The sequence below is a fragment of the Acomys russatus genome, chromosome 24 (genome assembly GCF_903995435.1).
Source record: "Acomys russatus chromosome 24, mAcoRus1.1, whole genome shotgun sequence".
Taxonomy (NCBI): domain Eukaryota; kingdom Metazoa; phylum Chordata; class Mammalia; order Rodentia; family Muridae; genus Acomys; species Acomys russatus.
This window is the reverse complement of record NC_067160.1, coordinates 16,283,848-16,296,359: the sequence shown is the minus strand read 5'-3', so window position 1 is coordinate 16,296,359 and position 12,512 is coordinate 16,283,848. Positions and strand designations below refer to the sequence as shown.

The 12,512-nt window shown below is 43.5% G+C and overlaps 1 protein-coding gene across 1 annotated transcript in view; it reads left to right on the top strand.

Moving 5' to 3' along the window:
• Myo3b (myosin IIIB) overlaps window positions 1-10,757 on the top strand; it is a 334,536-nt gene extending 323,779 nt beyond the window's left edge. The window contains exons 31-33 of the mRNA XM_051166432.1: window positions 9,273-9,379; window positions 9,754-9,800; window positions 10,568-10,757. Of these exons, the coding sequence (XP_051022389.1) occupies window positions 9,273-9,379; window positions 9,754-9,800; window positions 10,568-10,706 (293 nt within the window). The 3' untranslated portion in view covers window positions 10,707-10,757. The remainder of the gene's footprint in view (window positions 1-9,272; window positions 9,380-9,753; window positions 9,801-10,567) is intronic.
• Window positions 10,758-12,512: the final 1,755 nt, after the last annotated feature.

Below are 12,512 nucleotides of genomic sequence, written 5' to 3'. Positions count from 1 at the left end.
GCATGCACCCAGCCCTAAGATGAAATAAATTTGGATTTCAATTCATTGATGTAAAAAATATTTTAAAATACTACAAGTGACCCTATGTTAAAAATTTAAATAAACACGTGACAATTAGAGCACCACTCCCCTACAACACAATAGTGTTAAAAATAGGCATGCCTTAGGAGAGGACAATGGGGGGGGGAAGCGGGAGGGAGGGAGGAATGGGAGGATACAAGGGATGGGCTAACAACTGAGATGTAATTTGAATAAATTAATAATAAAAAAAGGGAAAAAATAGGCATGCCTATACCATCCCTCTCACAGCAAGTAGCCCATTCCAGCCAGTTTAGGCCCAGAAAGGGCCTTTTATTATTGCATTAATCTCCAGAGAAACCTTAAAACACAGATGGTGAGCCAGGCATTGGTGGCGCATACCTTTAATCACAGCACTCAGGAGGCAGAGGCAGGTAGATCTCTGAGTTCAAGGCCAGCCTGATCTACAGAGTGAGTTCTAGGCCAACAAGAACTGCACAGAGAAACCCTGTCTTGAAAAACAAAGAAACAAATAAGCAAACATCCACATGTAGTGCAATCCCAGCACTGATTATAGAAAAACACTGGAAATCATTTCTATACCCTGGATAGGCAAGTCTATATATTAACGGTAGTTCATCTATAAAGAGAAAAATCATGCAGCCACTAGAAATAATAAAATTTAGACTACCACTGGACAGTAAATAAGAAACCTGACCCATCAATGCTATTAATGAAAGGAGATGAAAAAGTTCAAACAATTGGGTTTATTACCTCTAACTTTTTTTTTTACCATAATGCTGATTTAATACTGTAAAGCTATGAATATTAAAGAGATACATGATTTTAAAAACAGGCTAATATACAAAAAAGTTCTGATTCTATTGCTAAAGCAGAAGGGAAAGCTATAATACAAATAAGATGAACGACTAAAATGTTTTTAGTTAAAAAATGAATGCAGGTTCCCCAAAACACATGGAATATAAAAGGTTTATTATTGTTATTGTACATGTATGAATATTTTATCTACATGTGTGTCTGTGCACAGAGGCCAGAGGAGGGTGTGGGATATCCTGGAACTAGAATTACAAATAAATGTGAGCTGTTATGTGGGTGCTGGGAACTGAACCTAGGTCCTTGGAAAGAGCAGCCAGTGCTCTTAACCTCTGAGCCACCTCTCCAGCTCCTGAATAAACTTTTTAAAAATAGCAATAAACATACCTTGAAAGCCTGATTATATCTCCCTTCTTGGGCTTCCACTAGTTCATTTATTCAGAGTGTGTGTGTGTGTGTGTGTGTGTGTGTGTGTGTGTGTGTGTGTGTGCGCCCTTGCACATTCCAGCCCCTGAGCTATGAAATGGTTTTCAGGGAAAACTTTTGCCATCTCTCTAACTAGTTTAATATTCCACGTAGACAATTTACAACTCTAGCATCTTCCACAGGCACTAATTTAACTGAGGGATGTTTTCTTTGTAGCAATTTTGTGATTTTGAAGGAAATTATTCATGACATAACATGGCAACTGGGAAAATTTGTATCTTTCCTTTCATCTTAGAAAGCAAGATTTGAATTACACATACAGCCCAGGAGAAAAATTCTCTCTCTCTCTCTCTCTCTCTCTCTCTCTCTCTCTCTCTCTCTCTCTCTCTCTCTCTCCTCTCTCCTCGCATCTCGCTCTCTCCTCTCTCTCTTCCTCTCGCCTCTCCTCTTCTCTCTCCGCTATCTCTCTCTCTCTTTCATACTCGTCTCTCCTCTCTCCTCTCTCTCGCTTCCCTCTCTCTCCTCTCTCTCCTCCTCGCTCTCTCTCTCTCTCCTTTCTCGTCCTCTCTCTCGCTCTCTCTCTCTGTGTGTGTGTGTGTGTGTGTGTGTGTGTGTGTGTGTGTGTGTGTGTGTATGTGTCGGTGTGTGTTACAGAAGTCCACTAAGCTCCTTAGTCTTTTCTGAATTTAGACTTGGTCAGGTGAAAACTTCTGAGAAAGTTCCAGTTTTAAACAACACACACACACACACACACACACACACACACACACACACACACACTATTAAGTACCATCTATCACCCTGCTACACACTCACACATACCATAACAAAAACCATGACCTAGACCTTGGGAGTTTGTTTTCTTTGTTTGTTTATTTGTTGTTGCTACTGTTGTTTGAGGCAGACTCTCTCTACCTCCAGGCTGTCCTGGAACTCACTGTGTAGATCAGGCTGGCCTTGAACTCACGGAGATCTGCTTGCCTTTGTCTTCTAAGCGCTGGGATTAAAGGCGTGATGTACCATGCCTGGCACCATCTCTGGATTTTTAAGTCAAGAATTCTGTTGCCAGTCTGACAGTAGACCAGGTGTGTTGGAGAGCTTCAGTTGTCAACTTGGCACAACCTGGAATCACCTATAAATAGAGTCCCCAAGAAGAATTCTCTAAATCTGGTTCCCTTGTGGGCACAGCTATAAGAAAGAGACAGCCTTGCACTCATGGGCTGCACTGCTTCATGGCTTGCACCCTGGATTGGTGAGTGAGGCTAGCACATCGTGCATGCATTCACTCTCTCTGCTCTTGACTGTGAATGTGACCAGCTACTTCAACCCCCTCCTTGACCCCTCTGCTCTGACTCTAACTTGGAATCATGACTTAAATGCCATTTCCCTAAAGTTAACCCTTTTTCAGGATTATTTTTATCACAACAGAAATCAAACTAGGACACCAGGAGAAGAGACCTATGCCCTGCGAACCTTGAAACCCTCCAGTATAAAAAGCAAGGGGCCAACCCTTACAAGTTCATGACTTCAGTGTGAAAATCGGAACTCCCAAGGTAGATTTCTTCTTTCCTCTTCCCTGCTAAGGTTCTGAGCATCGATGAAACAGCCCACTCCTCAGGGTACAGCAGGGACAAGTGGTGTCGTATCCTTTGGGAAAGTCCTTCCACCGATGACCCTAACGAGGGTCTGCACATTGTTACCAACTTTCCACTGTGTGCTTCTCATTGGATAGGAACCATCTTTCTGGGCCCTGGCTGCACATTAAAGGCAGTGAAAGAGGTTTCGTGTTTCCATATCGATGTCCAGGCCTTGATTCTGGCATTGTCGTTTTAAAAACTCAGCGGCTAGTATAGTTTGAAGGAACTAGCCTTGGTGAGACTGGAAACCTTAAGTTCATGGTTGAGGAAATCTTGCCTTTTAACCAGCTGTGCGATCTCTCAGTTTCTTTACACCACGCTTATACCTTTCTTTAGGTTGATTTGCCCTTCCCCAAATAAGATGAAGTGAGGAAGAAGATTAAGATGTTTTTAGTTAAAATGAGATTTATTACACAAAAGTCAAGTATTAGAAGTACAGAGCCAGAAAAGACAGGCTTCTGTAATCTGCCTTGTGGAAGTATTGACAAGAAAACGACGTAGAATGCTCAGCCCTGTTGGAGAGAGATTGTCTAGCTAATAGCTGTCTTACTGTCACCTCCAAATGCCCCGGGAACATCAGTCGCAGAGCAAAGCAACCCCTTTTCTGCATGGAGTTGGCAGGGCTTTGTAAATGTATTGTGTACCTCTGGTGCTGTTTAAACACCCCAGGGTATATCTCGTAATCCCATATGGGCTTTGCCATCTGTAAAGCTAGAACAGTAAATGCTCTGTTTGCTTCAAGAGGATGTTTTCCTTGGCAAGGGATGCTGAGAATGCCTCATCCATAAAATGGCAATCAGATCAGCACTCAGTGCTCAGAAAACCACCAAGCCCACTAGCTAGGGTTCATGGGAGGGAGCCAGGACCAGTGACTCCCCCAGGCATCCTCTCCTGTTGTCCCAGGACTTTTGTTTTCTCGGCCTGCCCATCCCTCAAAGGCTAAGATCCCATCCTGTTGGATGCATGAGTTAGGGAATATTGGCTGCATGCCCTATACTGCCCTCCCTTAAAGCTAGCCTTCTCTGCCCACAATTCTACAAAGGAACATTGTAGAACAGGGCTTCAGTTGCAGTTGATGAAAAGCGAGAAGTGCAGTTATAGAAAACAGCATTGGAGGGAGCTCTCATAGCTGACCTCCTTGCAACCCAGCAAGTCAAATAGTGGATCCTCATCTCTGAGATCCTAGGAGAGAACTGCAGAGGCTTACATCATGCACAAATAAAAGCTGCCAGATTTGACAAATAAAAATACAGTAAACCGGGCGCTGAACTGATGGTTCAGCAGGATAAGATTGCCTGTCTCTCTTCCAGAGGACCCCAGTTCCATTCCCAGCACCCACACGGTGGCTCTCAGCCTTCCATAACTCCAGTTCCAGAGAACCAGATGTCCTTTTTTGGCATCTGTGGGCAGCAGCATACACACGGTGCCCATCCATCCAAGCATGCAGTACACATCCATACATGTGTGCAGTGCACATCCATACATGTAGTACACATCATACATGCATGCAATGCAATCCATACATGCAAGCAAAACACTCATACACACAAAAGAAAACAGATAAATTTACCTTTTTAATGCAGTACACCACCAGGCATGGTAGCACCCACCTTTAATATCAGCACTCAAGAGGCATAGGCAGGTGGATCTCTAAGTTCAAGGCCAGCCTGGTCTCAACAAAGTGAGTTCTGGGAAAGCCAGGACTGAACAGAGAAACCCTGTCTTGAAACAAGCAAAACAATACAACAACAAAAACAACACTGTATTCAGGTAAGTTTGAATCTCAGGAAGGCAAGTAGCAATTTTCAAAAATAGGTATATCTCAAATGTGACATGGCACATACTTAGACTAAATAGGTAGTGATTGTTACCAATGGATGTCTTCGCAACTCAAGTAGGATGTTACTGTGTGTTTCATAAATAGCAAAGAAATGTTCAAGTTCCAAACCCACTCTTGGAAGTTATGTAATAAATTGCCTAAACTCAGTATGGATAGGTGTGCAGCCATGTGGCCCACTGACTCGGGGCTGGGGGATAAAGAGTGAGTGTCTCCCAGGATTCTGTTTTCTAACAGTCTTGGCTCCGGCTGTTAAGTCCTACAACTCAGAACAGAAGGATGCTGAAGATCTCAAACACAGAGTCAAAAGGACTGGGTCTCCTGACAGAGAGAGACCCACATTAAATACAACTGATGTTTGTGACATGGTGTACCTTTGAAAGACTAGTGAGGAGGTACCGCCCCTGTCCTAGTACCTGGAGAGATGCTTGGGTTTCCATTCATGGGAGACAGACACTCAGCACGGAACATTTATGTATCTTCAAGTAACACTTGAGGATGGATGAAAGCTCGCAGTCCGGGGTGCATCTGTTTACCCAGAGACCCTTTTCCCTTGTCTTTTGGCCTTTGGGGTTTTAATAAAAGAGCAGTGGAAGCTGTTTAAGCTGAAGCCGTTTGCCATGGCGGTTGGACCTCTTTCAGGGTCTCATTTCTTAACTATGGTTCAACATACTGGTCTCCCTCGATATCCATGGGGGTTTTGTTCCAAGGCACCAGACTTCAAAAGCTGCGGCCACCTCAGTCATGACATAAATGGAATAACATTTGCATATTGTCCACAGGAAACCTACTGTGTGTTCTAAGTCATGTCTAGGTGATTTATAAGGCCACAGTGGTAATCATTCTGGTACCGTATTGTTCAGAGAATAGTAACAGAAAAAAAAAAAAATCAAGGCATTCTGGTACCTTATTGTTTGGCGAATAGTGACAGGGAAAAAAATCAAGTCTCTTTAATACAGACAATTTTTTTGAAAAGTCTAATAAGTATTTTGGAGATCTGGTGGTGTAGCTTAGTGGTAGAACATAGGATATAGCATGTGCTTAATATGTGGGTGTGCTTCCAAATAAAGACCAGAGGACAGCCTTGGGTGTTATTTTTCGGGTGCTGTCCTTTTCTTTTCTTTTCTTTTCTTTCTTCCTTTCTTTCTTTATTTTATGAATTAAGACAAGGTCTCTTGTTGGCTTGGAGTTCATCAATTATAGTTACTGGCAAGCCCCAGGGGTCTTCCTTGTCATCCCACTCTATCTAATGCTGTACTATATGTAGCTAGCACGTGTGTGTGTGTGTGTGCGTGCACACACACACACACACACGCACTACATAGAATAAATGTTATAAAATCTGGTTTTATATGATTTTATTACTGATACAAACTTTTTAAAAATTTTTTTAATATTTGTTTTTCAAGACAGGATTTCTCTGTGTAGCCCTGGCTGCCCTGCTCCGTAGACCAGGATGGCCTTGAACTCAGAGATTCCCTGCCTCTGCCTCCCTAAAGGCGTACAACATCACCATTTGGCCAACTTCAATTTTTTTATTTTAAATTTTATTACAAAAAACACTACAAGGAAAAGGAAAAAAATTACATACTGAAATTAATCAGACCCAAAGACTACATGCTACTCAAAGAATTTCTATACAATCAGAAAGGAAGCCATGAAACTTCACACTGGAATTCATTCTTTCACCATCAAATGTATTTGTATGTACTTGACCTCCACAAAAATTGAAGATCCATGACAGAGTTGAAGCTAAATACACAATTGGCTTTATAACCTTTTTCATGGTTCACACTCATTACCTGCATCCAGTTCCTCCTAATAGTCAGCTTTTCTTGTTCTCTTTTCTGCATGTTCTACTGTATCCACACGTTCACTTATTTTCACACATTCATATATTATTGGCTAGGTTCTGCAAATGAGGGGGAACATGAGATTAGCTTTCTAGCAGTATTCATTAAACAATGACTCCCCCCCCCCAATTATTTACTTGGTTACTTCTGACTAGTAATGGTGCTTAGATTCACCACCACCACCGCTGGAAAAGTACTAAAAGGTGGCTGCACTCTTTGCATAGCACTGTGACACAAGAGATATTAACTGAGGAAAAACTAGAACCCCATGCTAAGCTAGATGACCGGATTAGGACAGATTTCAGTTGAGTATCGATACCATACGTTTAGACACAGTGTTCTTTAAATGTATGGGAGAAGTGTTAAGGTTGGTGTACCTACATTATTAAATTCAGTAGGCAGGGCAGGTTCCCACATGGCAGCTCACAACTATCTGTAACTCCAATTCCATGGGAGCCAATGCCTCTTCTGGCCTCACTAGCCACTTGGCACACACGTGGTGCACAGACACGCAGATAAAGCACCAATATGCATAAAATAAAATAGTAAAGGGTTTTTTAAATAAAAAAAATATGACATGATGTAGCAATTCTTCTGCAGGGTGCATACACAAGAGAAAGTAAGTCAGTATGTCAAAGACATCTGCACTCCCACACTCATTAAAACACTATTCGCAATTACCAAGAAATGAAAATGACCCAAGTGTCCATCAGGTGATGCTGAAGAGAGTGTGGTCCTTGTGCACACTGGAATGCTACGCAGCTAAAGCAAAGAAGGAGGCCCTGTGGTTGGGAACAACATGGAAGGAACTAGGTATGATCATGGGTAGTAAAATAAGCCAAGGACCACACCTGTCATTGGCATGTGCGATAAGTAGGAGTGGGCTGCTGGGAGGGAGAGTTAGTCAGTGGGCACAGTTGAAATACAGAGTCTAGTGCTGAGGACACCCTGCAGGCTGGTGATGTGCGACAGCAGCCTACTGGGCATTTCAGAGTCAGAAGAAAGGAGTTTGAATGTTTTCTCTCACATGGAAATAGTGTTAACTATCTGAGAAGGTAGATATGCTTGATTTAACTTACATATTACCGGGTGAATGCATAGGACTATTGTACGGCAGCTCAACAGTGCATACATTTTCATGTTTTTATGTATCAGTTAGCTCTTGGGTTTTAGAAAACAGCATACAAAATGCAAAAGTAAAATTTTCTCTGTAATTTCCATCCAAATTAGAAATCTCTATTGAGGGTAAAATACAATATTAAACACAAAGTTTCAATTGTTTTTTAAGATATTTTTTATTGTATGTGTATGGGTGCTTTGGCTACATGTATGTGTCTGTGTAGTACATGCAGATGTTGGCATTGGAGGGTGTCAGATCCTCTGGAACCAGAATTACAGATGGTTGTGAGCCACCACATGGGAGCTGGGAATTGAACCTGGGTCCTCAGGTTCAGCCAGTGAGTGTTCTTAGCCACCCCATGCCCTACTCTTTTGTGTATAATTGGCATATTATAAACGCTCGGCCCAGGAAATACCCTCTTTGCTATCCTATGGCATTCAAGGACAGTATCCTTTGGCAGGTATGTGTTGACAAGAAGTTAAAGTTACTGAAATTTTTTTTTTTAAGATTTAAAAATTTAAGTGTGTGTGTGTGTAGTGTCTATATGTATGTGTATGTGAAGTGTGAGTTTATGGTGTGTGTGTATATCTGTGTGTGTGTGTGTGTGTGTGTGTGTGTGTGTGTGTGTGTACATGTGTGCAAGCACCCAAGAGAACACATGTGCTGGAGCTGGAGTTGGAGGTGGTTCTGGGCTGGGAACTGAACTCGGGTCCTCTGTGGAGTAACACACACTTCTAGTCGCTGACGCATCTCTCTAGCCTGAACTGCTAAACCTTGACTCAGACAGCCAACCGAAAGGACAGAGGACTCCAAAAAGCACCCATTTGCTCAGAAGAGAACTGAGTCGTGGCTTCATCTGCCATGTGGTTGCATAATCCCCAGTGCACTCTAGGTCCAGAGTTTGAATCAAAGCTAACTGGGAGAGTCTGCCCGGTGAAATCGAGTGATCATCCATCTCTTCCTCCCTATGTCACCTCCAGAACCACACGGATCAGTGGCACGGTTCAAAGCACTTCAGTAAATATTGGCTCAAGCCATGCTCCCCTAAAGTGCATCCCACTGAAAGATCTGCTCTCCCCGAGAGGATGTGTGCTCCAGATGTCTTTGAACTCTGAGTAGAAGACGTGGTGTAAGCGATGCCAGATTGCTTTGTTGTCCCTAAGGGGCTTTTCTTGCTCCAGGTACCCTCTCTGGGCAGAGGCTGACCACCAACCAGCTCGTGCCTCGGCAGTGTGGGCAAACCAGTTTGCTTTCTGTCACTCCGGCCTGATGATTTAGGTTGGAAATAAGCAGCAATGTTATGGATGCCAGCACCCAGGCTATGATTAATGATTCGTGCATGGTGTGGGGTGTGTGTGTGTGTGTGTGTGTGTGTGTGTGTGTGTGTGTGTGTGTGTGTGTTTAAGGACATTTCTCCTAGAAATAGCAAAACTTCATTAAAGCAGGACATGGCTTCTACCACATACATCTATCTATGTGAAGAGCCATTGCCTAGTTCATTATGCCAACTCCCAGCAAGGCTTGTAGTGAAGTTTCCTTCTCTGCAGGTTCAGACGACGGTCTCCCTCAGAAGCAGCGAGTACCTCGTAGACGGTGTCAGCAGCCCAAAATGTTGAGTAGCCCCGAGGACACCATGTACTATAACCAGTTAAATGTGAGTTCAAAGTGGCCGTAAAGCCGTTTTGCCGGCTTTGTTTCCAGTTAATAATTCTGTTATTAATACCTGTTCCAGCCCCCCCCAGCCCCACCCCCACTCTCTTCTGCTCTCCTCGTGAACATGTGCTTAGGCTCTTATCTGTTGCTTTCATGTCAGGATGTCTGCCTTCACGGTGAATAATTGATGTGGTTTATCAAAGGCGAGCAAGATGCATGCTTCATCAGGCTCACTTGAGCGCTTTGATCAAAAAAATTATGCTGTGACTTCTGATATTATCAGCATCTGCTTGCATTCAACACAAAATCACTTTGAATTAAAAATTAACGACTTGGTGCTTTGCTTTGACTGTGTGTTCTTGGCCCTATCCACAGGGAACTCTAGAATATCAAGGGAGGCAGAGGAAGCCAAGAAAACTTGGGTAAATATCTGTCTTCTTAGTTTTCAGCAACTGTAAACAGAAGGGGTCCTTTGTGATATCACAGAAAAGGCAAAACTTTCCGAGAGGCTTCTAAAAATACTCCACCCGGATATTGCCACCTTTATTGACACTAGCAATTCTTTTTTTCACAATAGCGAGTACACCAAACGGGAATCTGTTCTGTCCAGAAAGGCTGAAATTGTCACCTACTAACAAATGTTATGTCTCCCGATCATTCTGAGGAATTGTGCTCAGAAGTGAACTCATAAAGGCAGTGAGTTGTTCAAAACTCTTCTTCTACAAGGACGAGCCCGCTTCCAAGCGTAGACAGGCACTCCCACCATGTTTAACACTTCTCCAGGCTTACTTAACACTGGCAGTGACTGATGAGGGGGGCCTGGTCCATTTATTTGTCAGCATCACCTTGGAGGCCAGAAACGCAGGCAATGCTTGTTATAGTCCTGAACTGAGAGACGACGTAGGGGGCAGAGCCACCTCTTGAGGACACCAGATGGAGACAGACCACGTGACTATATAAAAATCAAGTTACAATATGGGCACAACTTTTTAGGCGCTACTTACCAAGGCCCAGGAAGGTAAAAAGCTTCGTTACCAGACCCAAGGTACTCCCCCAGACATAAGGACGTTCAGAGCTGGTCAGAGTGTAGCCCTGTTCCGACCACCCCCAAGACTTTAGGGGCACCAGGGATGATGGTTGAGGTATTTGTGTGATTTCCCTGTTTGATGCCCTCTTTTCTTTGTTGCAGACAAATCAAAGTGCTGGATGGCGAAGACCAATATTACAAATGTCTGTCCCCTGGGGCCTGTGCTCCTGAGGAGAATGACTCAGTCCACCCTTTCTTTTTTTCCTCCTCACCCAGAGGAGACTCCTTTGCTCAGCACTGAGTTGTGCTTTCCAGCTCCATCTGTGTCCCAGGCAAAGGCAACCATGGTAACTGATAAACTAATAAGAACACACTGTCATGGGGTCAGCTTCTTCGGACACAATCTGTACCCTGAACCCTGCTGAACAACGCACGGATTCCTGAAGATTCTGTCACTTGCAGAAGAGGCCAACAGTCCCACCGCAGGCCAGTTGTGAAATCTGATACCTTGTCTCTTTTTCCCACCCAACGGTATCCATCACTCTCTTCTCTAACCAGCCCACTGGGATTTTCTACATCTATTTCCCCACCTGGGTCAGGGCTTCATGGCTGAGAGTCCCGTTTCCAGGAGGAGTGGTCCATGGTTTCTGCTTAGAAATAAAAGTCGAAGACTTTCAGATGCTCTCTACGTGGCAAACGAATGCTGCACATCATGACGCTGAGAGAGTCTTCATCTGTTTATTCTAACTGGTCAAGAGAACCCCATCACCCCAGCAATGAAAACAGAGTTGAGGAGAATGAGAAGGTGGACCATTCTAAGTGCAGGCCGCCTGATCTTGTAACCCCCTGATCAGCTGTCTCCATGGGGTGTGAAAGATGGCCAAGAAAGGTCTCATCTTGCCCATCTCTGTGTTTCTCAGACCTAGCTCAGGGCCTAGGAGAGCAAACATCCAAGGCATAGAAAAAAAAAAAAGAATGGAGAAATTGCATCTATTTACAGCACCATGGCTGGCTGGGAATCACTTTAAATTATATGTGACATATAAGTAACCACTTTTCTTAGATATAAGTTCTGATGTTGTGCTCGAGGTTGAGCTATTCCTACTGGAGTGACATTATAGGACATTCTATTCAATACAAGCAGCTTTCCTGAGCTCTGCGTAAAACAATGTGGAAAGTTGTTGCAGAGGGATTTTTAATTCAGAACATGGCTGTTCTGGCAAGAGATCACATCCAAAGACCTTCTAGGTCTGTGTGATCAGGCTGGAATACAGATACGCCTTTAACCCAGGAGGCAAGCAGATCTAAGTTCAAGGCCAGCCTGGTATAGAGCAAGTATCAGGTAAAGAAAAGCCCAGGTCCAGGCGTGGTGGTACATGCCTTTACTCTCAAACAATGAAGACAAAGTTAGTTTGTAGAAGGAAGCACTCATGTTTGAAGGTGATGTCTAATTGAGTGGCAGAAAAAGAAAGTGACGAATCAGAGAAGATTTGACCAAATAGGATATGCTGAACTCTAAGAGAGAGGAAAGGGAAGCTAATTAAGGGGCAATGCAGGGAGAGGGAGGAGGCAGTTTTACTGGGACAGAAATAGAGACAAGTTGGAGAGAGAGAGAGAGAGAGAGAGAGAGAGAGAGAGAGAGAGAGAGAGAGAGAGAAACTCAGGTGAAAACAGAATGAGCCAGAGAATGAGGAGAAAAGATTGCTAGAGTTAGTTTAAGACCAACCAGAGCAATCCAGAGGCCAAGAGAAAAGCTGATTAAATAAGGCAGCTGGGAGAGGAGTTTGAGGTAGAACAGCTGAGTTGAACCAGTGAGCCCAAAGCCCAGAAAGAACAAGAAAGGGTGAGCTTGTTCAGCAGTAAGTCTTAGAGGCTGAAAGCATTCTAGGCCTAGGCTAGCTTATACAGAGGCTAGTAGCCTCCAGGACTAGGCCTGGGTTAACAGACAGAGGCAGTAACCCTCCAAGACAACAACTGAAATAGTAGAAGAAAAGTTCCTTTTACAGGTTGCTATGTGCTGTGAAAGCAAAAATCCCCAAGACCCCTTCTCCAGAACAGATGGTCTTATTATTTTCTTTCTCTAAAACACTTAGGTGATTTGAGGAAA